The sequence below is a fragment of the Lissotriton helveticus genome, chromosome 12, assembly GCF_964261635.1.
Source record: "Lissotriton helveticus chromosome 12, aLisHel1.1, whole genome shotgun sequence".
Lineage (NCBI taxonomy): Eukaryota > Metazoa > Chordata > Amphibia > Caudata > Salamandridae > Lissotriton > Lissotriton helveticus.
Genome location: NC_136073.1, coordinates 809,031,409 through 809,058,860, shown reverse-complemented (window position 1 = coordinate 809,058,860; position 27,452 = coordinate 809,031,409). Strand labels below are relative to the sequence as shown.

The 27,452-nt window shown below is 42.3% G+C and overlaps 1 protein-coding gene across 2 annotated transcripts in view; it reads right to left on the bottom strand.

The window, feature by feature from the left end:
- Positions 1-3,731: 3,731 nt before the first annotated feature.
- The window catches only part of ASH1L (ASH1 like histone lysine methyltransferase), a 709,056-nt gene continuing 685,335 nt past the window's right edge, over positions 3,732-27,452 (bottom strand). The window contains exons 27-28 of one of the 2 annotated variants that reach the window (XM_078670708.1): positions 11,382-11,683; positions 3,732-6,143 (exon numbers count right to left, since the gene is read on the bottom strand). In XM_078670708.1, coding sequence (XP_078526834.1) covers positions 6,052-6,143; positions 11,382-11,683 — 394 coding nt within the window. In that variant the 3' untranslated portion in view covers positions 3,732-6,051. The remainder of the gene's footprint in view (positions 6,144-11,381; positions 11,684-27,452) is intronic. The other variant, XM_078670709.1, reaches the window with a different exon arrangement.

The following is a 27,452-nucleotide window of genomic DNA, read 5'->3' as shown; positions in this document are numbered from 1 at the left end:
TTTAAAACACTAAAATATCATCCAAATAGATCAAGTTAAACATCAGGACATTAGAGAATATTGAAACAATGAAGTGAAGCACTACACAACCCAAATGGCATCACACTACAGTAAAAATGCATAAAAGTGGTACAAAAATGATTCTTCCACTCATGGAGAGAGCAGATAAGCCACGTGTTAGTCAAGTATTAACAGTAAAAACTCCTACTTCATGGACTGACTCCAAGATGTCCTTTAAAAGAGGCAAAGAATATTCTGATTGTGACTTATTTAAGCCTCTACAATCAATAAATAGTCAAACATCTGGGTCTTCCATGGACACAATAAACAAAGGGGCCCCAGCCGACGATCAAATGGCACAAAAAAAATCTTTTTTTTCTAAATACATCTGCAAAAAGCCTTCATAATCTCCTTTGCTTTCCTGTGGAATAAATATGTCCAAATAGAACATTGGCATCTGGCTCGGATGGTATCGTGTAATCAAATTCCCCATGAAGAGGAAGTAAACAGACTTAACGCTGAGACAAACTGGAGAAAAGACACAGCACTACAATGACACAGTAGTAAAGTTAACTACCAATAAATTGGATGTGGTATCTTTAATCTCATCAGTCGGTAAGCAATAAAGTCCAGAATCACAGCAATAATCATTACAAAACTGTGATGACCAAGAGGGACCAGCCGCATATGGATTTTGCCTCTATAACTAATACAATAAAGCAGAGGTATAAACAACCTTCCCTTTTTCTATTACCATTACAATTGGAGAAACAAATGATTATCAGCATTATTCATAGACTATCCAACACAGGGAAGCCAATGCACTACTGTCTTTTTCTCAGGAGTGGACAGAAAACTCCCAATTTTATGCTGTTTATGGAAAGTCTGAATCATATGTCCACCATCACCACAATATAGTCTTAAGCCTACCTTACGCTGGTGCATTCACACTCTTAAAGGACTCCTCAATGCACATAGAATTCTTTGACTGACCAGATGAAGGAACTCTAGGGAAATTAGTATGACGTCCTAAGAAAATAATTCCTTTGTTTCATCTCTCATTATCTGTATGCAATAAAAAGTTCTATATCAATAAATTCATGAACAGAAGTAGGATACTGTAATGAAATGGATTCCTCATTAATTTTATCTTAGGATACTGTAATGAAATGGATTCCTCATTAATTTTATCTTTCAAACTATGCCAAAACAATATCATATAAGTTATTTTAACTCGGGTAGTTTCAACTGCTAATTGATAAAAATAAAAAAAAAACACGTATGCCAATATATCCTTTCTTTTTCAATGAATGTCACCCCGGGCATCTTCAGTTGAGGACTCCACATGAGAGAATTCAAACATCTTCTTACAGCTGATAGGAAGACATCCTAAGACATAAACAGGCAATTGGGTTGTTTACTAATAAAGCTGACCAACTCTATGCTGATGCAATAAAGCAACTAATCAAATAACACACCTTGGATTGATCTTGATAAAAACTGTGCAAGGTAAAAAGCTAAATGAACCACAAGAGAAACCATCTAAACAAACTTGTAATTTGCCTGCATCCCAAGGACAAATGTGGGGCACTTGAAGGAACTATTCAGATATCTGTAGACCATGACACCAAGGTTGAGAGAATACTCAAGGCACATCTGTTGTAAGTTAGGTTGCATCGCAATCTGTCAAACAATGGATTCTGAGGTAATTAGATTAACCTTCTAAATTGCCTGAAGGGGTTACTCCTCCCAGTAGCCAGAGTGCAACATCGTACAGCAATAATATATGTAAAAGATCACAAATGTCTACTTAAGAGGATCACAGTTTGGAGGAAATATTAATAAAGTGGAAAATGCCACATTTGGCAATCTTGTAATTCTTGACTAGGGATTAAGATCACACTGGACAAATTTTCAAGGCACCAAAATGCTCCTGACATAAGAAAGGATCAAGCAGCCAGACTATACCAAGAGATGAACCAGTAGGGAAGGGATCCAAGCTGCTGGAAACAAATATCAGGGATAAAATAGTAGTAAGGGCTAAGATTGAATAAAGAAATCGGGCAGTGAAATGCGCTGCAATGCATCTTCCTCCCAAAAGTCTCCTTTATATATGGGAAAAGATTCTACATCTTGAAATGGAAAATCTGTACATCCAGCAACAGATAGACCACCTAAAGGTTATTTATGATGCCTGTTTTCACCCCTTTCTTCTTCATGTAATTTGTTAGACTATGAAGACGAACCGCAGCGTTGACATTCTGCGTACCAAAGAGAATACCGATATCCTGCTTCCGCCGTTTATGTTTCATAAAGCTTACAGAAATACCCACAAGAAGTTCTTCTGACAACACAGGTGGGAAAGGCCTCACCAGTATTCTAAGCAAGTGTCTAGTAATACTCTGAAGGAGCAAGGCTGAAATGATTCTTCTACTTCCCAACCCAGGCAGTCCCTGGAGCTATTGGTACTGTCCTGTGCACAGATCCTGGTACGAATGTAACAGTTGTTATGTTATGACACATGGTAAAACCCACAGGTCATGGCACGTTTGTTAGGCAATCTGGAGGGCTGTCACCAATCTTTGGCGTAGAAGGACAAGTGTTCGGAAAAATGAACATTTTGAGTCACTGGAGGAGACGGGTGCAAGACATTCAGTGAAAGTTAAAGGTCTGCGGACTCTATCACTGTGACAGGATTACCAAACAGATAATTAAGTATCATAGATAAGAAAACCAATGTACCAGGTATGAAAGAGGTGATCCACTGACCTATACCGGCGGGCACTGCAAACCCTCTTCTTATACCTGGTACAGTATCACTCGTATACAAATGTAACAATTTCTGTATTGCTACTAAGTTCAGTCTCATTTTTCAGCAGTACCGTCTTTGACTTGGAGACAACAATATATTTCAGAGACCTCAGATAATTTCCAAAGTGGAATCATCAAGGTGATAGTTTGCTAATCACGAAAAGCAGGGCTTGAGTTGGTTGACTCATTATTATATAAGCTCCCTTAAAAAAAAAAAGGAAAAACTACCTCCTTCAAGATGGAGAGCATAAAATAATTAACAGACTGCCCATTAAAAGAAATGATGGAGATCCACATCTCTGCATCCTGTCAAATAAGTGACAAATGCAGTCAACTGGTCAGACTGTTGGCAATGCACTGATAAGGTAGGGCACTGGGTTTGGTGAGGGTGGACTTCAGATTTTTTTTTAATGCAATTACCTTCTTTTCAAATATTTTCTGAGCCTGATGCTGCAAGCAATTTTTAATTAGCTGGAAAGAGGACGTATATCAGGACCCTTGAGGAAATCTACATTAGTCTGCGAAGCAGGCCATCTCACACAACCTATTACAATTTATAAACCATGAAATACTTATTTGCTAACCTCGATGGCATGGAACACATTCATTGATGGGTGTCAAGGGCATCTCAGATTGTGTTAAAATTGTCATAAATGAAAAAGAACTCTGTTAAAAGAAGCACAACGTTGTGTCTTTGGGGAAACAATACTATGATGTATCATGTATTGTGAAAAAGGGTGTGTTTGTTCCACACATACTATCTCAAATATAAAAGCAAAAGAGACGGGTGATGGAATCTAGGTGAATGTATAGGAAGGTGTTTTATAATAAAAAATGGTAAGGGCCATGCTAACAAAAAATAAAATGATGGGGAAACCAATGAAAACCAAGGAAATAAAAATAGAAACAAACACAACTCATAAATAGGAAAACGTTTTTTTCATTTAATACTAGACTTTCTCAAAAATTGAGGTGCAAGCTTTTTATGCAATTACATCCAATGGTAAAAATGGTGATACATAATTTACAGAGATTAACATCAAAACAAAGGTCTATTTAGATATATTTTTGTAAAAAGGAAATATATTAGCAGCATTTACTTTGCAACAATTGTGCAGCCTACACCCATGCAGACTAATAGATCATATCTAGTTGCCATAATGTAGTGCTTCCTTGTCTTTTGATACTCACTCTTCCTTTCTGGTGACACACTCATTTTTTAATTATTTTAAAAAGGCCAAAAATAAAAAAGTTATTACTTTCTACACTAGTTTCAAACTGATTTCTTGCATCTACCTACACAGTTGATTGTCTAAAACAATTGTGTTTTGCCTTTCAACAAAAGAAAGATAAAATGACAGAGAAAGTGTCTCTCTTCTATATTTTCTTTATTTTAAAAACTTTTTAGTGTTTAACACCATTGGAACCCCTCCCACCCCACAAGGACTTGCATTTAATATAACCCAAATTAAACAAACGAATATTTTAGACAGGAGTACAACAAAGCATGGGAGTATCTGATACTCAGGATTTTGTGAACTGTACAGGGGTCTCTAGAGTAAGAAAATATTCCAAACAATTTTCTTATTTGCTTTTTAATAAAATATTTCTCAAATGTTTTTCCTTCCTTGTTTTTTTTAAATCAAGACAAAGAATAATGGAATGAGACATGTTCCACTTGAAATTAATACCATAACATGATAACAGTAATGTACATTAGGACAAACTTGGTCCATTTATAAAGGAGCTTGTAACGATCGTATTGCTTTACATCCACACAGCAGATATATACAACTTGGCACATTATTAAAAAATGTTTCCCCCCCTCAATTTATAGGAACATCTAAAACAAGACAGTACTGTATATGCATATGTATGTTTTTGAAAAACCTAACAAAAGAAAACTGCAAAGCGTCTTCTTAAATAGGGCAGGTTATACACATCTTCCTCCCCCCTCCCCTTTGCCATACTAGTGAGCCAGACTAACCTTGGATAATGTTTGTGGTACACTTGGCAAGGAGGGCAGCTTCACAGCGTCTGATATCTAACGATACATGTTGTAAAGTATTAAATTCCAATACAACACTAGTAAAAAAACTATTGCAATCACAAAATCCATGCGTTCTGTAGTTAATGACTCTGCTGAAGCTTCTGCGAATAACACTTTTCTGGGGTAATGGGGCAATGTTTGTGACAAAATGGGAGGGTAAAATACGGCATCTCTTTGAGAGACGGACATTTTAGCTGTACAGTTAGAACACGAGAATAGTGTTTTCTTAAAATCAGTTCTTATATTCTACAATTCACAACAAATACTCTATAGATCTGAACACTGCTTGATGTTTTCATGTAGTGAAGAGTTTTTCTGTTTACTTTTCTTTTTTTTTTTAAGTATTTCATTCTCACAGCACTGGACACACAAAAACACACAGTTTATAATATTAAAAACAGGAAGAAAACATCAGCAATGTCTTCATGTCAGATATATCTTCTTAAAAAAATCTGCGGAAAAAAGTGTAAACACCCACTTTGAATGTTTTCAGGATGCTGTACAAGTGCTTCATACAATCAGTTATTGTTTCTTCTGGGAAGGTTTTGTCTTTGTCGTATGGAACAAGGCTACATCCAGGAATAAACTGTTGTACATTAGGCTATTGGCAGTCTGTTCCAAGTCTGCCTTGTTTCGCCTCATTTCCTCAGCTTCTCTGGGCTTGTGCAAACTGCGGGCTGTCCCTGACAAGGGAAAGCAGACCCTAGCGATATGCCTTCAGGAGTTCCTAAACTAAAGACGTTTGCTAGGTCAATGGAAATGCCAACAATTCATGCTTACAATTGCATCGGTAAGTTTAGTTCAATTTTAACACATTCTTAGCTTATTCCAAGCCATGCTTTCATTCCCTATATTGCTTTCTCACCCCTCCTCACTGAGCAGCAAGGAGAGGGAGCAAAATAAATAATTTAACTTGGACATTTAATAACTTGTTTTTCCTCAGTACCTAACATTAATACAAGGCACACCCAACAACACGCAAACCATAAGTGCACTGTAGATCGGAGTAGGTTGCTCAGTCCTCTTCCTCCGCACATAAGCAATAACTACTTCTCGATCTTTTTGTCAGTTTTTTCTGTCCTCTTTGTCCTGATTTATGTACAGAAACACGGACAGGGTTGTAGCCGCCTACTGCTCAGTCACCATCAGATCTGGCGGATAATTTCCCAGTTATGACACTTTCTGCAATGTCACTTCCTGAAGCTGCTTTCTAGGATTGTCAGCGTGCGCCTTCGCAGTTTTCTGCCTGATCCTTCCTCGAGCAGGTACGTGACATCGATCGCTGAAAGAGAATAAAGTGGTTTAATAAACAGATGGGCTAACTAAACTCATCAGTCGCCTCATGGCTACCATTTACAGTAACTTATCAAGGCACACCTCTGGCCAACACTTATAATTGTGGACCTCCCTTATCTCATCTTCAGGGGGTACAATCAATTGAACTGGCTTTTTTCTCATTGAAGGGCATAACTAATAAATCAATCTCGGGAGACGGAATAACTGACACTGGCATACAGCTCAGGCTGGGGTTTTCATATTGATATGATGTAAATTGGGTTTTATTTTGCTTTCTTTCCAATAAAAGTGGCAAGCACTATATTTAAGTACTTCTAGCTGTCACAATACACTCGTTTTAATATGAAAGAGTAGTAAACTTTATCCCTGAGTATTCAGACATGTAACTTACACATCTGTTTTCATGATGTAAAACATGTCAATATATATATGGAGTACAATAATGATTGGAGTTAAGAAGTTCAAGGTTAAATAAATGGAGACAGACCTTAAGATCATGAGATGCCCTAAATAAATTCACCATAGTACAAAAGGAAGCCTACATCATTTCAATTGCTCATTATTAACCTAAGAACAGACACACAGTCTTCAATTCTGCATTAACAATATAATGACAGTTCACACACTCTTCCACTGAGCCAAAGAAAATAAGAAAATGAGGGAAGTTTAGATGTTTGAATTTTTTTTTAAAGATTCCCCTCAGTTATAGTAGTGTGATCTGTGTTTTGCTTCAGCATCAGAAGACTTATTAATAAATGTATGTCCCTGGTTCCTTCGCAAGGAATAAATATTCTCATTGCTGGTCAGCATCAGTAAACTTTAACTGAGATATGTTATGTAGGAAAAGTAATATTCCATTATAAACTGAGGATCTATCGTTGAAGGACTATAACTCTGAAAGTAACTTATTCTGCATAGCAGCTATCTAATTAAAGTATTCATACTGTAGACATTGGGAAAGGTAGAAGGACACTATTTAGATAAAAAATAATTAGCATAGCATAGACACTAAAATGCAGGCAACAATGTTTTTCTAAAGTGACATAGGAACACCAGTTTACAACTCTGAGACGAGCTGTCAGATAAGGAAACTGAGGCTGATTTGATCGTCTACTAAGACTAAAGACATTAATGTCAGTTAAACCGGCAAGTAAGAGATGCAGAAGACAAACTCTTGAGATCACTGGTTGTGAAACATAACTTCCCTTACCACTGCAGAGGGTGTCAAATTAACAACTGGCCATTTAAGCTTAGCAGAACTCTGTAGAAGCAAAGAGCAGTTATGGCCTCCAACTTACATACTACTCAGTCAGTCATGATAAGAGGGCCTGAGAAATACACTGGGAAGACAACTATTTGGTTAAAGGCACACTGAGAAAAAAATTAGAGAAGTTGAATATATCTAAAAAAAATCTGGCAATCCTTGTAAGAAACTAAAAATAGCTCAACAAAAGAAGTCTCCAGCGCACTTAAGTTGCAGAGTCTCAAAAGAAGACACTATGACCATCAGCAATAACCAGGTATCCAAAAAGGTAAGAGCTGCCTCTTTTAAAACCATGTGCATTCTACGTAGAAACGGAGCAGCTGAGAGAACAGCAAAATCGAAGATACTATCTTTGCACACAGACTTAAGAATGAAGTTTGTTGCTTTTACAGCATATGTTCTGAAATGGAATTCGTCCGAATGATCAAATACATTTGCGTTGTAGGCCATTCTTGTACTTCAAATTAAAACCACTAGGCACGTGTATCTTCACTGAGGCAATCCGTGTATCTCCACTAGCTGCACCTTGTTTTCCAGTATCTCCTTCAGCTATCCTCGACTCAGGCAGTCTGTCTTTAAATCTTCCTTTCAAAATTTGCTCAGTGATGAATTAAAGGCTTATGCAAGTATTACTGGACTGTTTCATCCGTAAACACTGTTGCTGTCTTGTACCTTCACCATTCTTTGAACAGGTTATTAGGTTCTTAAAGTACAACACAGATTTGTTTAGAGTCCCTTTGGGGTTATATTCCATACATTATAGAGTTCTGTCCACTAAAAACGCATCAACTTCACTCACCCTTCAAGCAGATATTAACAGGCACCACTACCCTCGGATCTGTATCTTATGAGAAGTACGTCTGTTTTGGAACTGACATATGAGACCTGGATCGGTCTAGTCTACATTGGAGAGCCTAAGACCAGAAGCTGAACCCCTTACCTTTTATGATTATGTGAAAAGTGTTGGGATTTTTTTTTTTAAGTACATTTCAACTATCATTGTTCCCGCTCAAAATATTTGAGCAGTTACTAGAGTGCTTGAATGCTAGTTATAGGTGAGTAATATTTGACAATGAAATGTTCATACCCCTAGATTGACCAAGATGTTTGGAAATGGCAATCACTAGCTAGCCTTGTTACTTTTGAAATCTAAAAAATCAAGAACCAAAGTTTCATCTGCAAAGTTCTACTGCTTATTCTGCAAACTTCAATTAAGTCCATTTTTATTTTTGTTTGTTTTCAGTTTTGTTGCAAATGTAGCCAATCATTGTTAAAAAAAAGCATCATTAGGCATAGTGTATGATGCACCATATACCTAAAACTGAGGGTTATTTCCAGGAGGTCCATGTTACTGAGATATAAAATGGGGCAATCCTGTGCTCTACAAAGCAAGGAAAGCCTTGTGAGAAGAGCTCGGCTCAATACTGGCGTACCAGTTGGAATCTGTACAATAACTGATCCGACTGAGGTTTCATTTGGATATCAGTCTTAAATGTTACTCTGGATCACAATGAAGCATGACATGGATTTGATTTCTAGCTGTCATAGCAACTTTCCCGCCCCCTTACAGCAAGATGAGAATACCACATGTATAATCAAATCAATTTGAGGCATTTTCAAATTTAAGGAAGCAAGGAATTATTTATTTTATTCCTCGTTTTCCTTTAAACTAAAATGTCTTAGGAGATGTGATCTGAGGACTGACAATGACTAGGAAAGCTGTGAACAAGCTAACTAACAATGGTTTTTGCAGGGTGGTGGTGTAGGTTTCTATTACTTCTTATCAAACATTGATTGGTTCACTGCAGTTTCTCCTCTGTAAATGGTGAACTAGCCTCGGGGTTTCTTTCTTTGTGCTTCTAGTCGCCCCTGCAAGGGTTTTAAGGGCCGGAATAGCATGTTCACTTACTCTTACTGAACAAGCACAGAAAGGGGCACCATCATTATGGCAGCTATATCAGTAATACAACAATTTTTTTATGAAACCTATGCCAAAACATATCGCACTAAACCAGAAACCTAATGGGTCAACACCAGGGTTGATATGGGACTGTAAAGTTTCTTCTCATCAAACACATCTCAGAAAGGGAGCCACATTACCGTTCTTTACTATTAACTGAATAGTTCAGTTTTTTGCTTCAGTGAGGGTCACCCTTTTTGTATCCTACTCCATCACTGTACTCAATATTGTTGGAGCATTGGCTGGGTCGCAAGGTGCCCAGGAAGTACCTATTTATATTAATGTAGGTATCTGCAAATCGTTTTTTTCCTATCTGAGGAGAAAGAACAGTCCTGTTACTGAATGTTTTACAATGATCTGTTACATTTAATTTGATATAATATCGAAGACATTGGAACATTCTGGTATCGGCAAATGTAGAATCAAAGTATAGACACCAACCATTTTAAGGGAATGTTGCAAGAATAATACTGTTGGACTGAGTGGTGAATTGTTGTTGATACCAGTGATACCTAGCTTTGGGGAAGGCAGAACGTTCATTATTGATAAAGGCCATTGGCAGATCAGTGGTAACGCTCGAGAAAGTCGAGCTAAATAGCAATGGAATACTGCTCTGAGGACGACATCATTATGAGTAGTTAAGACTCATGTTCAAGCACTTTCAGGTATTACTGACTTCGGTTGAATTGTTCTAAGAAGAAGGAGATATATGCAAAGATAGATTTCTTGCTTGCATTGTGCCGTGATTCAAGCTACATCTCTCTTCGAGCAAAATCCAATATGGCAAATACATTTCTGCTGTTGCTTCTTCTTCAAAGCAAAAGGCATGTAACCAATCAGTTTGGTCGGACTCTTTTGGTACAGGTTTGTTCTGGTACTCACTAGGTTGGTTCCCATCTAAAATAATATGGACTAGCAAATTAAATTAATGAATGCTGCAACAGGGCATTAAAATGACAGCACCAATAGAGAGAGCTTGGCACAAGCTTTTCTATCATTTTGCGACCTTGCCAAGATCACCCGAAATGACCTGATCTTAGCTAGGTCTAGAGATTACTTTTGTATCTAAAATATTCTCACTTTTTTAGATTTCGGTTTTAAAATTGTATCCAATCACTGTTTTGCTGTAAGGAGTGGCCCGTTACTAAGAGTGTAAATTCCTCGCTGGTGGTGTTAGCAATAGCTTGAGATAATAAAACTGTTCTACTGTTTTACAGCTCAGACTTCTGAATGCATGCCTAGAATACTGCTCACCTGACCTATTTCTGACAATACGTGCTGCACCTACCTACTATAAACACACTCCTCTATCTATTGGCAAATATGTGCAGCAGACAATCCAACAAGAAGAACAACTGTAAAACAAAAATGTTGGGGGAGAGAGACAATTATCCACAGGCTGTGCAATTGAAAGATAATGCAAACAGCCAAAAATATATATGCAATACAAATATGTCTCAGAACTATCTGCTGCAGTGCAGTATATATGCGATGGAGACTATCTAATAGAAGAGGACTTGTTGCAAGGGCTAAGGATATTTTAATATCAAGGCCATTTCGAAAGGCACGCACAACTGTATAATGAGCTATGATGAAATTAAATACTTTAAAACACCCTCTGTTGAGGTTCCACTAAGGCTCAAGGGAAGAATTCATTAAGATAAATTCTATTGCTAATGAGTTCCAAAACAAAAAATGTGTACAATGAACAGTAGAATCTTTTGTGACACTGAGGTAAAAAGTGTAGTCCTTACACTGCTGCTCTGTACAATCTACGTGGAAGGGTTGATGGGAAGATAAATGCAATTTAATGGTGATTTTAATGACTAGATGAAGACCACGTAAAACCTTCATGCTGATGTCTGGTTCCCCTAAGGTGGTATCTCGTGCTCTAGCCACACAGAGTTGATTCTCTGTCCGGTACTTATAGGAGGTGTCAACGACGTCCCTCAGAGGAGATTCCCCACCCAGACCTCATAGGGAGAAAACTGTGATCTCACCGTTTTTCCCTGGGATTTTTTCTAGGAGATTCAGTAGGATTTGGTTCAGTTTTTCCCGTTGAATCTGCCTTCTCTCCTCTGGAGTGCACAATCGTCTTGCAATAAGGCTGGTCTCCTCCACTTTTTTTTCAGCGTGACAGATCTCCAGGGAGCTCACGTCTCGCTCAGACTCATCTAGGACAGGCATTTCACTCGGTGCAGGTTCCTGACTTTCCAACACCTCCTCCATGAGAGGCAGGTGGTCTTCATCCTGGCTGATCTCTTTGCTTGGTGGTTTTGTACGTTCTGATTTCCAAGATGACCTAACAAGGGTAAAACGGGGGTATAATGGTCAGTGTGCCTTGAACAAAATGACAAGTTTTAGGCTCAGGACCTTTTAGATGAAAGGTTTTCTACAGTCTCTCACCAAAGTAACAATAAGATTAAGAAATAGTTACTGACCTGTAACCACTGTAACTCAAGTGTTGGTGTCATCCATACATTCACATGTTGTTATGAGTTATTCCTCACTGCCAGATGAGGGCCAAAGGTTGAAGCCAGAGATCAGCAATTACAATATGTTAATTTGTGAAAGACCCAATTTTTTTTAAAAAAAACACCAACTCGTCCCTTTATTAACCTTCCACCTTTTCTTTAAAAAAGAGTATCCAAACACTAAGATCCATTGTGCGTGCAATGTAACCTCAAAACCACTTTGGTAATGGCACTAATCAAGAAGAACATAATACTGGCGTTATATAACATTAAAAGCTGTTGAAAGTCAATTGAACACAACTACTGCTAACACACGTTGCCCCTCTGGGGCTCCCAGGAGGATGAACAATGTAATAATACCATGTTGTGAACAAAGGTTTGTAAGGACAAAGGTTCACAAAAAGCACGGTAAAAGGAGAGCCCAGGCAGAGCCATCAATATATCTCTGCCATATTCCCATAAAAATTGTATGGCTCTCTGGATAACTCAATAGACAGGCTCCAAACCAGACAAAGTTGTAACTAGGGCTGTCCTGTTGATGTTGCTGTGTAAGATAATTTGTCAGCTTTTGCCTTTTAAGGTTCACCAAAAAAGCATTGTTTTGTTTTTTCATCTAGAATACAAACATTTTTTACATTAAGGCCAACAAAACCATCTCATGGCCTGGGAAAGAAGATGTAGCTAAAAATAGGAATGTACGTTTCTTGCCTTAGTCACTCTTGCACTCTTTCAGCTTAGTTTCCCACTCTCTGGTCTTGTCTGATTTTCAAATTTGAGAAAGCCAAATAAGAAGTTATTTACCTCTGATAACACTCTTTCTGGTGGATACTCGAATTGCAGATTACTCACCTTTAGAATATCCTCAGGTGACAGACTGAATCAGTATTGCCCCCCACATTGGTAGGTGGCGCCATGCGGCTCTGCACTGACTTTGTTCCACCACAGAAGTGATAATGGAGCTCCGCAAGTACCAACCATGCACATCTTAATTTTCTTTCTTGACTCTATCCGCGCCCTCGGAGACAAAGCCCAACAATAATCATAAGTACCAGCATGCAGGTGTCTGCTTTGAAACCTCTTACATGGAAAAAGAGACCATTCCACAGAACGGGGAGACGGATGGGCATTGAGTAGATTGCGCTTAGATACAGTAGCCACCAGAAAGAGAGTTATGGAAGGTTAAGTAACTTATTTATCTTATGGATACTTCTAATCGCATACTCCTCACCTATTGAATAGATACCAAAGCAGTATCTTCTACGGTGGTGAGTCTGTGGAATGGCAAAGACCAATAACGTCCTGCAGGACCGACAGGACAAAATGCCCTTCCCGTCTGACCCAGCTCTCAAGTCAGGAGTGCTTTTCTGAACCTGTGCCCTGATGCCCATGTCAATGCCTGACAAATGTCAAGGCAGGCACGCTGCATGCCAGCGCAGAGGCAGCAGCCTTGGCGGACTTGGCTCTCTGTCCTTCTGGAGGCAGCTTTTTGGCCAATGCTTTTCTTAATGCATAGGGCTATCCACCATGAAAGAGTAATTTTCTTGCCTTGCTTTGCCTCAGTGAACCCTCTAAAGAAATGATCATCTAACCAATGGTCTTTAATGCATTCAATGTAAAAGCTCAAAGCTCTTTTGGGGTTCTGATGATGGGAGTCTCCCCTCCTTTGTAGAGTGAGGTGGAGAGAACAACGTTTGGGAGAGTGATGGATCCCCAACGTAGAATGCAGACATGACTTTTAGCAAAAAGGTCGCCTTTGTGCTCAACACCACCTTATCTAGGAAAAAGGTGGTGTAAGGCGGCTCCACCAAGACAGCTTAGGGTTCACTGACGCAACAAGTCAAAGTTGCCGTGACCCAGAACTAAGTCTTCAGAGTCAGGGGTTGTAGTGGACACTTGTGCATCGGTTCGAAGGGAAGACACATGAGGAAGGTGAGGACCAAACTGAGGTCCCAATATGACGTCACAAAGGGTTTGGGAGCAAACATACGAGTCCAACTTTTTAGAAACCTCATCACAACATATGATTTTAACAAAAGCCGCTGGCCCAGTAAACGTAGAACAGGCAGACAAATAACCATTCACGGTGCACACTGCAAGTCCTTCCTGGGCCAGAGATAATATAAACAATAACGCATCAGAAAGATTGTGTCACAATAGGCTACACACTTGTTTCAGCACTCGGCATAAACTGACTTTGAGGAGGGATGCCTCATGGCAAGAATGACATACACGACTTTAGCAGGAAGTTCAAACACTGTCAGCAGCAGCCGCTCAACCTCCACTCATGCCCAGAAGTTGGAGATAACACATTCTCCTTTTCCAAGGATCCACTAGGATGACTTGGACCGGTCATTCCTGATCTTCAGAACTTGAGGCACCAGATGCACAAGGGCTCCACCCTATCCATAATGCATCTCTGAGTGCCTTCTTGGGAACTCTAGCATCTAAAAGTTTTAACATAGAGCATTCTCAGGTGTGGTAAAAAGATCTATTCAGGGTTCTCCTCATTGCTGGAAGATTCCTTGGTTATACCACCATTCGTGTTCTGACAGGTGCGTTGCTGGGGTAGACCCCTCTGGCGCTTAGAGATCCCCCAGGTGGTTTACATCCAAGGAAATGCCCTGCCGCTCCAGCCAGATTCAGAGATGAAGTGCCTCTTGGCACAGAACCCAGGACCCTATAAACCCGGTGTAGGAACCTGGTTTGTGTTGCAGCCCCCCACACATTTTTTGCCTGGTATTTGATGCAACTTTGACTGAAGTGTACTGGGTTCCTACTAACCAGGTCACAGTACCAGTGTTCTTTCCCTAACAATTTTCAATTGTTTCCCTAATTGGCAAAATCTTTAGCACCCTCTGTAAGTTTGTAGTAAAAGGTACCTGGGGCCTAAGGTACTAAAGAAGGTCCCTAAGGGCAGCAGCACGAAATGTGCCACCCTAAGGGACCCCTCACCAAGCACATGCCAGGCTGCCGTTGCAGGCAGCGTGTCTTGGTGCAGACAAAAGTGAAAACACGACATGTTACTCATCCCTGTGTGCCATGTTCCCTAACGCTGCATGTAATATTTGTAAGTCACCCTTATAGCAGGCCTGACAGTCCAAAGGCAGGGAGCCGAATATTACAGGTGAGGGCATACCTGCATGAGCAGATATGCCCCTTTACTGGTCAGTCCTATTACTGCCAGTACAGGTGACCAGGGAAGCTATTTTAAAACATGTGCTGGACACTGGTGAAAATGAGTTCCGCAGTTTACATGATGGCTTCACTGAAGATAGGGATGTATGGTATCAAACATCTCGTTTTGATAATTCCACACTGATTCCAGTGATGGATTTACCAATAAATGCACCCAGAGGGCACCTTAAAGGTGCTCCTAAAAACCTAACAACCTCTGTTGTTCTTGTGCACTGGTTTCTGGCAGCCTGCCACCCGAGATACTGTTCTGACCTAGGGTGAGAGCCTTTTGCTCACAGGAAACCCAGGACAAAAGCCTGCCCGGGAAGATGACCCCCTCCCACTGGATGACCTACTGATTAGCCTCCTAGGGCCGGCACGCTGTGAAGGAGCTGTCACCTTTGTAATGCGAATCTGGCTCCCCTCAAAGGAGAGGAATAAGCACCCCTTTGCCCGGACACTCTTGCCAACTGGACAGGTGGGAAAATTAGCTAGTCAGGTAGGCATGTCACCTCCATGCTAGTACCATCTCAAGGTGGGCTATACTTAGGTGGACACAATTTTTCAGAAGTAGCCATCTTTGCGATGGCATACTTAGTAATTGTGGGACAGGGTTATGCCCGCTTTACACATGAAGTGGTCATATAGGAGGGGTAGTGACCCCAAGGGTCAGTAGCCCATTGGCTACTACACTTCCCTAACTGCCCTAAATTTAGTATTTAGGGGAGTCTCTGGCACCAGAGAGTCCGATCCTGATGACCTATGAAGAAGAAGGACACGAAGAGCTGCAACAGCAGAAGACTGAAGAGTGTCACCCTGTCTGTTGTTCTCTGTCGGACCTGTGCCAAAGCCAACTTGTCCTGCAGCTGTGTGCCTCCAAAACCTGGGGAGACTGCCTGCATTTTATAAAGACCAAGACCTCCCAAAGAACAGCGGCACTGGTCCGCGCAGCCTGTAGGAACTCCAAAAGAAGAGAATCTTAAGCTTCTGGAACCGCCAAAACCCAACACCTGATGCCACCACTGCACCGGTCGCCTCCGTGCCAACCATTGCACCCGTTGCCTCTTGCCCAAGTTGAAGTGAGCCACCAGTGTCAACAAGATCCTCCAGAGCCTGAGTCATTTGTGGTTTTACCCCTTGTGGACTACCCAATGTCCCCTGCAGCCTCTGCACGCAGGCCCCACTCAACCGATCTCTATAGAAACCGATTGGGCTCCAGACGCTGTATCCGGCTGCCCTTGTACCGATGGTAGTGTTCTGTTGGTGCTGCCTTGGACCTTGCCAACCACTCACCTTAACTCCTGGAGATTGGTCTTTTAAGTTGCTGTACTATACCTATTTGCAAAATGTGTTCTTCCTCCTATCCGATAACATTGCAGAACTCAGAAATTGCACTGTGTCCACTTTTGAAAGTAAGAAAAATGTATATTTAAAAATGTACTTACCTGAACGATTTTTCTCGAGTGCCTAAACATATATAAAGATACTTTCTATTTTCATAAATTGGTGTGAATCTCCTTCTTGAGTCGTGTGCGTCATTTATTGATCACTGTGTGTATTTGCAAATGTCTTGCACCCCTCTGAATTAAGCCAAAGGCTCCTCGTCCACACTACCTCCTAATTGAGCACTTTGGGTTTGCGTTGCAATCCCCTGTCCACTCATGAGGGAACCCCTGGTCTCTACACGGTAGATCAGATTCTTGATAGATCACATAAAGTGCCAGGTTCCTACTCCTGTTGCAGTGCCACATTGCGGTGCTGTGGACCAAAACCTAACCGGACACTATTGATGGGTGGTAGGAAAGATTTTTAGCGCCAGGTGAGTAGCCTGCAATTCCAAAAGGTTGATTTGGAGACAGGTCTTCGCCTAACACCAGAGGTCACTGATCTCCGCGTTGCCCAGAATACCCCTTCTCCTCATCCCAGCAGTAATACCTCCATCACCACGGTCAGTTCTAGGTGAAACAGGGAGAGGGGCCTGCCTCCGGTCTGACTGTGGTTGAGTCACCACAGCAGGTTTTTTACAATCTTGTCCAAAACCAGGATGGAATCCAACAGATTCCCCTGGGACTGGGCTAGCTAGACTTTATATTAAACTGCAGAGCTTTTATATTCCACATGGCAATTGTCAATGAGCGACGCTTCCCAGGATGGCAAGAAGCCCAGAATTCTAATACCCACTCTGAGACCCAGGACTGAGGCTAAAACTTTGGAGTCATAGCCTGAATGTCCTAGACTTTTGTGCTGGTGGGAAGGCCAGAAACGACACTGTATCCAAGTTGGCTCAAATGAAAGGGAGCCTCTGTGAAGGAGTCAGATGTGTGCTCGGCATGTTAACAGTCAGCCCCAAAGATATCAGGAGGTTTGTGGTCTGGAGGTGGTCTATGACTGACTGTAGCAAGCTCTCCAACAACCAGTCATTGAGGTAGTAGTACATGAAAATAGGAATGCTGCAGGTACTAATCGACCATCCAGTCGCCTGGATCCTGGACAGACAGTTCTTGTGCCAGCTTGAACATTTTTTTTTTAAATATTTCTTTTTATTGAAAAATATATAAACCGCAAGGCAAAAAGATATGTTACATACAGTACCAAGTCCAAACGGGGGAGGAAAAGACAATACAACAAAATCAGCAGTCAATGTGGGGGAGGGGGAGGACAGGGGCAAAATCAATGCACATACAACAAAATCGTCAGAATGCGGGGTCAGGGGGAAAGTGGGACATCCGTGTTATCTACTATAGGTGGTGTACATATATCTCCACGGTAGCCATTCCAAGGTCCCCACACTCTACACCACTTCCGGGGTCGGCCCCGGGCCAAGTACACTGTTTTTCCCCTGAACATGCACCAGTCCATGTTTTCCTTCCATACTTCAACTGTAGGTGGCCTTTGGGATCCCCACAATTGAGCAATGTCTCGCTTGGCAATCATGGCCCCTAGGGTCGCCCACTGTGTCTGAGCTGCATTATAATCCGTAGGTTCCCAAACATTCAGCAAACATCGTCTAGCTTCCGGCAAGAGGGCAACCCCCGTCACTTCCTTCATTACATCATGCACCCCGCTCCAGAAGGCAGCAACCTCACGACATTCCCAAATAGTATGGAGAAATGTCCCTATCTGCCCACATCCTCGTTTACACAGACCCGCCTCAGAAAATCCCATGCGAACCAAACGGGGGCCCGTGACGTATATCCTATGAAGAATCTTAAGTTGAACCAGCCGGAGTCGAGCTGGGATCGCGACCTCCTTGGGAGAGATCATCGCAGATTGCCAGTCCTCGTCATCCAGCTCAAGGCCGTCACGGGTCCACAAGTCACGGAGATGCAATAGGAGGTCTGACCTATCATTTATTAATTTTTTGTAGACTAGGGAGATAGTACTATCAGGCACATAGCCATCCAACAATCTATCCTCGAGCGGGGACGACTCCGGAATTACCTCCCCCACTGGGAAAACCGACCTCAAAGCATGGCGAACCTGGACATATCGGAAGTACTCTGAATCACCTAATTCAAACTCCTTCTGTAACAACTCAAACGATTTTACCTGACCCTTGACCCAGAGGTCTCCCACCTTACTAATACAAATGAGGTCCCATTTATCGAACCCCTTGGTCTTCCACAGTTTGCCAAGTTTATCAGAACCAAAAAGCGGGGTCGCTCGAGTCAAGCGGTCTTTCCATCCCATCGAACTAGTTGCGTCCTGCCACAGACGTACTGCCGTCTTGGTGGGTCCCGACAAAGCCTTGACCACCGATTTAGAGTACAGTGCCCTATAGTAGTTGCCCCCAGGTAATAACCATCTATCCATGAAGAAGGCGGGGTTCAATTCGGGACCATACATACCATGATTAATGGCTCCCAATTGAGACGCCCAATAGTAACGTTTAATATCAGGGAGAGCGATACCCCCGTCGTACCACGGGAACGTCAGTTTAGCGAGCGCAATACGAGGTCTACAGTCCCATATCAATTTCCTTTGAAGACCCTCAACTGCACGAAAATAGCTAGCTTGAACTAAATCAAGAGTGTTTTGGAGAGCATAGAGAAAACGAGGTAGCGACATCATTTTAAAGAGGGCTGCACGACCAAGCGGCGAAAGCGGAAGCTTACGCCAACCCGCGACATCTTGCTTCAATCTGGACAAGGGTGGGAGGAGATTCTGTTCATACCGAATTGCGGGGTATAATGAAATATAGATACCGAGGTATTTAAACCCCGTTTGTGCAATCTGGATGGGACAGTTCTTTGGAAGAAGAGGGACGTCATCTGAAAGCACGTATAAATAGGATTTTGTCCAGTTAATGATGAGGCCTGAGTTCCTATCAAATGAGTTCAAGACATCACACAATATTATCAATGACTTCCGTGGCGAAGTCAAATACAGTAAGATATCACTTGCATAAAGCGAGATGCGATCTTCAAACTCAGAGGACCACCGAATACCCTTCATCGAGGGCTCCCACTGCAGCTTGAACATTTTGAATTTTTCCTTCCGCAAAGAAGGAGTTCAGAGGATGGAGATCTAAAATAGGACGAAGGCTTCCATCCTTAAGCATGAGGAAATAGTGGGAGTAAAGGACAGTCTCTTTTTCTGGTTTTGCAGCCCTCTCTCTGGCTCCTTTGACCAAAAGAGCCTGCACTTCTTTGAGCAAGATGGACAGGTACCCCTCTAAACGGTGTTCTGATGGGGGAGCAAAATGCAGCAGGTCGAAAAGGGAGGCAGGGCATATCTTGATTGGATGATCTGAAGGACACATCTACTGGATTTTATAGTTTGCCACGATTGAAGGAAATATCTGATCCAGCCCCCCCCTGGGTTGATTATGTGCCAGTAAGGGCATAATAAAGTAACCTGGAGGCAAATGCTGGAGGGGCTGGGGACTGGCAAGGATGCAGCTTGTGGTAGCCTGGCCACTGACTGCTCGATTCCGGACCCTGAAAGGACTGTGGTGGTTGATGAGCGGGCGGTGAACCTCGGCGTTGCCAGTATGCCAGTCCTCTGCTGCAGACTTGAAGGGGGTGAAATTGCTGACAATGTGGTCTTGCAGGTGTCAGAAGGCTTAAGAAACGCACTGTGGCTCACCTTTCCTTGAGGAGTTCCAACAATGGACTGGCCTTCTTCCCAAAAGGACAAGATCCTTCGAATTGCACATACATCAAAGAGGCCTACATGTCACCAAGTCTGTGGACCTCATGCAAGCAACATGCTGGTGCCATCTACTCTGTCAAAACAGTAGGTCATGTCCAGATCTAAATGTAAATGTGCAGGGGTGGCACTTACATGTGGCTACCGGTGCTTGGGGGCAAATCTGTTTAAATTTCCGGATCCAGTCTAGCACCTGGGAATAATATAAAGGTGAGGAATCTGTCGTTCGAAGTATCGATCATAATCAAAGTGTATTTCAGTGTAACAAAAATAATTATAAATATCAATGCACAAGACTTCATCTGGCTTTGCTCATACCAAGAGGCCACAGCGCTTCTACAGGATAGGCGTATTTTACCTGGCTGAACCTGTAAAATTAACAGCTGGACTGAAACCAAATGAGTGGCTCAGAGATGTCCTGTTCAAGATAGGCAGAAGGTGAGCACAACAGTCTGCTTATACAGGGTCCACTATTCCAATTTTCTCTTCAATTCCATGAAAATGTATATCAGATTTCAGTGATAAAGTTACGAACAGAGCATTCTGAGCTGATCATGAGAAATTAACTGAAGACAAGCTGCAACACTCTATGAACTACCATACTTTGACACTAGTGAGATCGCAAATGTGTTTACCTTTTCCTACAAATCCAGCAAGGCACTGATGAAAATGGTGTAAAGGAAATTCTGGGTTCGATCACACAGCGTGTTCACAAGGTAGGAAGAGAATCCTGCACTGTTAGGAGATATTGCAGCCAGCAAGTCATTCAAACAGGTGTATATGTGCATTGCATGGCTAGAAAAATATACTGTTGCCATGAAAGGGAGACACATTGATAACGCTTTCCATCACAAATGGAGTGAACTATTAATATTGGTAGAGTTCATCCCATAAAAACATATGCTGCTCTCCTGCCTGTGAACAAAAAGCTAAAGTAAAACCAATGATTGATTTATGCCAGTGAATGTTTAGTTCAATTGTCACAAACTCTAGAAATTCCTAGATCTATGCCAGAGTGTCCAGGGGCACCAGATGAACATTTGACAAGAAGCTGGGAGGGGTGAAGATACAGAGGAGGGAGTCAGTACTCATGTCTTACTCAAAAGAACCTTTGTAACCCGTCTTAAAGAGGGGAGCAAGCAGACTGCCCTGCCTAGAGGAGAGAGATGATCTGTGAAACTGGTGAGTCAATATTGGCTCTTCAAGCCAAGGCAAACAATCTCTTTGTAGCTCACATCTGTCTGAGTTACTGACCTCATGGGGGATATATCCTGTCCAGTTTCCTAGGTAGAGAAGCTCCAAAACCCTTGATAGTACCTGAAACCATGCACTGTAGTGAATCTAGAATTTATTTATTGAGCCTTAAAGTAACTTACTGTGATCTTGATGGCACAGAGTTAACCTTACAATAAGCAGGCGTATCAAGTCAGTAGTCCAAATCTTCCTTTCCATTAAATTAAATTCCTGGCATTTGTAAAGCACACAGCTACCTCGGTAGAGGTGTCCCGGCAGGATACCTCCTAAGTGAAGGTCAAGCACTTTCTCCAGTGTCAGTGAGAGACGTAGAATAAGTGACCAACAGACGAATCCTTGTGGTGGCACGCATTTAACGGCTATGTCGACATTGGTTGCGACAGAACACCGCATAAAGAGAAACAAACATGGCTGGTGTCAAACAGACTAAGTTACTTCATACATTTTTTTATTCTTGGTGCTTAGATTGCATATTCATACATTTGTTCAACATGCACAGGTTACAATGTGTCAGTCACGATTACCCAACAAAGATGCAAGGAAGCATTTCAACAGAACCGGTTGGGATGTGTATTTTGGAAACTGACTGCTGCCTACAGAAGACATGACATAAGGGCAGCATAGCTTTCACTTCTATGGAAGTCTGCTCACATCATACAAAACTGAAACCGGGTTTAAGAAAGCCACTGCCATTTTAAAGAATACCTTTATTCATGGCTGGTGTGCAGTGCAAATATTTACAAAGACTTCTTAAGGATCTCTTCTGGCATTGGAAGCTATGCTGACCTATTGCCTCTCTGATTAACAGAAATAAGACCCCTTTTTAAACTGAGGTACAGGTTTTCCCAACATTAGATCATACAGAATGAGTGGAACGTCTTTTCTTTTCAAGCCTCCACTCATACAACTTACTGCATGTAGCAGGGTTAACATGAGCCTGATTCAGGTAAACAATGGTATCGTTTTATGAAGTCACAGTGGAGGCATTGTCATAGGTTGAACATGAACTCTAGTCATTAAATCTCTAAAATAAACCTTCATTGCATCAGGCTTCAAGAAGCTGTGCAAAGTATTCACATGGTTAGCCTCACTGAGCAGTGCTTAAAGCTGCAGCTCTACTTTGGTGTTAGAAACCTTGATCCATGAAAAGGCTCAAATAAGAATTGGATAACTAGATAACTGAACAACAAAGAGAAGGTTACCAAAAGGAGGTCGAAAAGCCTCGCTCTGTTCAATACAGCTTAAAAATAGACTTGACTGGAGGAAAAAGCATCTTGGATGCATGGAACCAAGTAGTTGAAATAGAACCTGCTGAGGACCTTGAGGGAGGATACAGTGTCATAGGAGTGTCTCATATTTAAGGACCTCATCAAGGCAGATGGAAATTAGGCTGTTCTATTAAGAACCTATAGCGATTTAAGCATTTTGAAGGAAATTAAAATCTGTAATCTCAAGAGAGACTGTCTTGAAGCTATAAGCTTGTTGTCTCAAATCGGTCCCTGCTAATACAGCGACTGCTATGTTGTAAAACTGTCAAGCAACTACTTTTATTTGTGTTACTGACAATCAGTACTGAGGCAGGAGTTTGCATAAGGTTCAAAGATCATGTCATGAAGCAACTTGGTGTTGGGTTTCAGAAACACTGAGATATTGTATGGTCAAGAGTGCATGGGCACCACAGATGTGCTCCGTGTTAGGACGAACATGCACTACAGCGCAAGCCTGGGGTACAGACTCTGTGTTCAGTGGGGTGGAAACAAGTGGCTAATCAGTACAACAGGAGCCATTACTCTGGGATAGTTTATCTAGAAACAGCAACATCCCTAGAGTAAAAGGCTGTGAAAATAATTAGTTTCATACATTGGTTTTACTTTGCCTCTTTCCATCAAAGTTCTAAACCCCAAAAAGGGCACAAAAGTAGAAGATATCTTCCCATCCAATTAAGTCAGTGTTTGAGCACTGCCACTGAAAGGAAATCACAAATGGTGCAATAGTGGAATGTTAAGTATCCAAGTGCTTCAGGAAGTCTGTGTGTATCAACTGAAGAGAAAACCCCTTTCATTCATTGGTATTGGAGACCCATTTGGTACTGAGGGAACTACACAACAAAGCCACCAATCAGAGGAAAGATACAGTTGAAGATGAAAATGTGTGAAGGTGCCCGAGCAGGAGTCTGCAAAAATGGAACTGCAAATTCAAATACACATGGTTCTTCATCTGCCTCATCACTGACTCTATATTTCCATATGAAAAACATTACTTATCTGTACCACCGGGTTTACAAATTATAAAGCTGTTGAGTGACGTGCTCTCTCCTGTCACGTAAAGTTGAACTTGCAATATAACAAATTGTTTTTCTTCAAAGTCTAGTTTCAATTTTATGCAAATCACAAAGTACCCATTTTGACTCCTGAACCCCACAATGCACAAAGACTTCATCTTAGATTATTTTATTCAAACATTTGGGTTTGGACCGATTTGCCAGCGCAGTGTTAAAGAGGTGGAACCATACTGAAGAACAGAAGTAATAGGAGGAGATAGATTTACAGGGCCAGGGATACTAGGAAACACACAAAAACACCATAAGAATGTTGCAAAAATTTGTATCAAGTCACATGACAGTACCTCAAAGGGAAGTAGTTGCTGCAAGGTGTCCGGTAGCCCAGGTATTGGCTCTGTGAGGCTCCAGTCGGTCCTGGTATCCTCTCAATCGGTTGGGGACAGATCTGACCTTCGGGAGCATGTATACCTTTTCCTGGGGCGTCAAGCTGGCAATAGGAGCTGCAACACAGTGAACCACACTCTGAGTCGTTGGTGCCTGCGGACAGCAGGGGAGTAGCTCCTCTATTCCAAGGGAGATTGCTGGCAATTTGTGAAGAGCTGGCAGTCTACCGGCAGTTGCTCAGCCGCAGGACGAGTCACTTGGTGACGACTGTTGAGACTGGTGCTGGAAGGCTGTCTAAAGTCAACAGCAAGTCTTCAGTTCTCGTTTTCTCAAGGCTCTTCTTTGTCCTCTTCTTCTGGATCAGTCAAATCTAAGTTCCTGGCATCAGGGGTGCCTCCAACATACTCAATTTAGGAGTGTTAAGGAAAGTGATAGGTAGAAGCCAATGGGCTACTCACCTTTCGGGCGACTACACCCACCCCTATATGACCACTTCCTGTGGGAAGAGGGCATAACCCTGACCCAGTGAGCCTAATTCCACCAAAAATCAAGATAGTGGTATTTTCCTAGTCGTGTGCACTTCAGGCAGCGCACCTTAGGGGTGGTACTAGCCTGATGGGGAACAAGCATCCAGACTAGCTCTTCTTTCCGCCTATCCTAGTGCCAAATAGGCCCCTGGCAGGGGGTGACATTTCCCTGTCTGAGAGAAGTTTGGGTTGCATAGCAAAGGCGGTAGAGGCCTTCAACGCCTCCTTCCATGATAATCTGAATACTAAGCCATCTTGATTGGAGGAGGTGACAACACCTCCAGTCGGAGCAAGCATTGTTTCTGCCCTCAGAGAGCATGAGCTCTCCCCTGCAGGGGGGTCAGACAGCCGCGGCCCGTGGAGGGAGTTACGGTGGGGCAGGGAGGCGGGGAGGGGGAGTGGCAGGGTGGAGGGAGCTAAAAACTGGCATATGGATAATTGCAGGTAAGTACACACTTTAATTAATAAAACGAAATTCGTAGCGCGCACAGCATCGCATTTTGCGATGCAGTGCGCGCTACGAAATTCGTTTTATTAATTAAATTGTGTACTTACCTGCAATTATCCATATGCCAGTTTTAAGCTCCCTCCACCCTGCCCCTCCCCCTCCCCGCCTTCCACGGGCCGCGGCTGGGGTCAGAAACCTGTCTGTGGTGCAAGGCTGGTCTACACCAGTCAGCCAGTATACTAGAGATCGGCAGGTGTTCAAGGGGCATCTTAAGGTGTCCTTTGGGTGCATGTATTAATAAATTCATCACTGGAATCAGTGTGGGCTTAATAATACAAAATGTTTGATACCAAACCCACATGCCTCAAACCTTTAGTTTCAGTGTAGCCATCCTGTAGCTTAGGAACTCGTAATTACCAGTGTCCAGAACAGATACTCAAGATGGCTTCTTTGTTCACGGACAATGTCCAAAAATCGACATGGACATCACAGGGGCATATCTGTTCATGCAGATACGTCCTCACATGTAAAGAGTTAAGGCGAACTACTCTTTCTCCCAACCTTCACCAGTATCCATGGGGGTCCCCCAAGGGTCCGGCGCTATCCCTCATACTCTTCAATCTGTTCTTGGAATCTTTAGCTAATGGACTAAATTCCGCTGATATTCTCTTTCATATGTATGCAGATGATACACAACTCTATCTGAAAATCTCCTCTCCGAATAACCTCATTTCACTCAACTCTACCCTAATAATTAGGCAAAACTGGTGAACTGAGAACCACCTCCTGCTCAACACCTCCAAAACAGAATTTCTGCTCTTTTCTCCCCCAAATCACATCCCCAAGTTTGACCTTTGGATGAACCACCTCACTGCCTTCAACTGCTCCCCCCTTGTTGCAATGTGTGCAAGGGAGCTAATCACGAAATGAGGATACTTCGGAATCTCAAACCTTTTCTCTCACAAGCTGACTTCAAGCAAGTGGTCCAAGCGCTTGTTCTACCGAGGCTAGACTATGGCAGTGCTACGCTCTGTGGCGTCCCCAAAATATACCTTGCCCCCACTAAGGGCCTCACTGAATGCGGCGGCTAGATTGGTTACAGGTACAAAAAGAAAAGAGCACATCTCCCCAGGCTTAAAATCCCTAATTTGGCTGCCCTATGAAGCAAGAATTCAGCTAAAGATTGCCTGTCTGTCTCACAAAGCCCTCCATTTCAAAACCCCCAGTTATCTAGCGCAAAAGCTGGAATTATCCGGAGGGGGTAGACCTTCACAGAGTACAAACTCTAATCCTAAAACCACAGATCTTTTGCAAAAAAGAGAACGTGTCACCGAGCCTTCTCCGGCTCAGCGCCGAAGATCTGGAACTCTCTCCCACCGGAAATATGTAGAATCTCCTCCAAAACTACCTTCAAATTGGAAGCAAAAAGATTCCTCATGAACAAGTTCCTACCTTAAAAGTTTTTAGATCGTCTGCTCTAATGCTTTGGACCTTCACCCTAAGGCCTGCGTCTGATAATATTCTGCTCTACTATTCACTTGCTCCCCTCACAGTTCTCTTTGTTCCAATCATTATCTTACCCTTGTTGTCCCTTCGATTGTAACTTCCTTGTTTGATGTGCATATTTGATAGGTTTGGGTTGTTATCCCTTTCATGATTGTACTGTAACTTTTACCTTCCTCTCTTTCAAATTGTAAAGCGCTCTGATATCCTTCAGGATCATGTTCGCGGTATATAAAACTTTATAAATAAATATAATGAACCCTGCCTTAGGGCGCTGTAAGGCCTGCTGTAGGCGTTACTTACTTATATTACATGCAGTGTTTGTAGGTGTGCCATGTCGTGTCTTTACTTTTTTCTGCACCATGTCACACAGCCTGCAATGGCCGATTTATGAGTGTGCTGAGGGGTCCCTTAGGGTGGCAAAATGCAGCCCTCAGGGATCCTCTTTAGCCTTCCTACCCTAGGTACCAGGCACAGCCAGACTGAGCAACGAAACCAGCCCTGGCAATTCCGCTCGAACAGTACCATGCCATTGAGAAGCACTGGCCCTGGGGGGTAGGGACCTACAGAGGGGTGCTAAAGCTATTGACAATTGGGGTAACAATTGTACAGTTTTAGGGAAAGATATCTGGCAATGGGGACCTGGATTGAAGGAACCTAGTGCACTTCTGTCAAACCTACATTACATACCAGGCAAAAAGTGGGGTTCACCATGTCAAAAAGAGGCACTTTCCTACAGTTATGATAAACAACAGACTACAAAAGAGGACTGCCCGATGTGGCACTGAAGAGCTCGACCTTGGACAAAGAGCATGCTACACAGTAAAGGAAATATTCAATATTGCACTGCACAATCTTGTCAGGGCAATAATGCC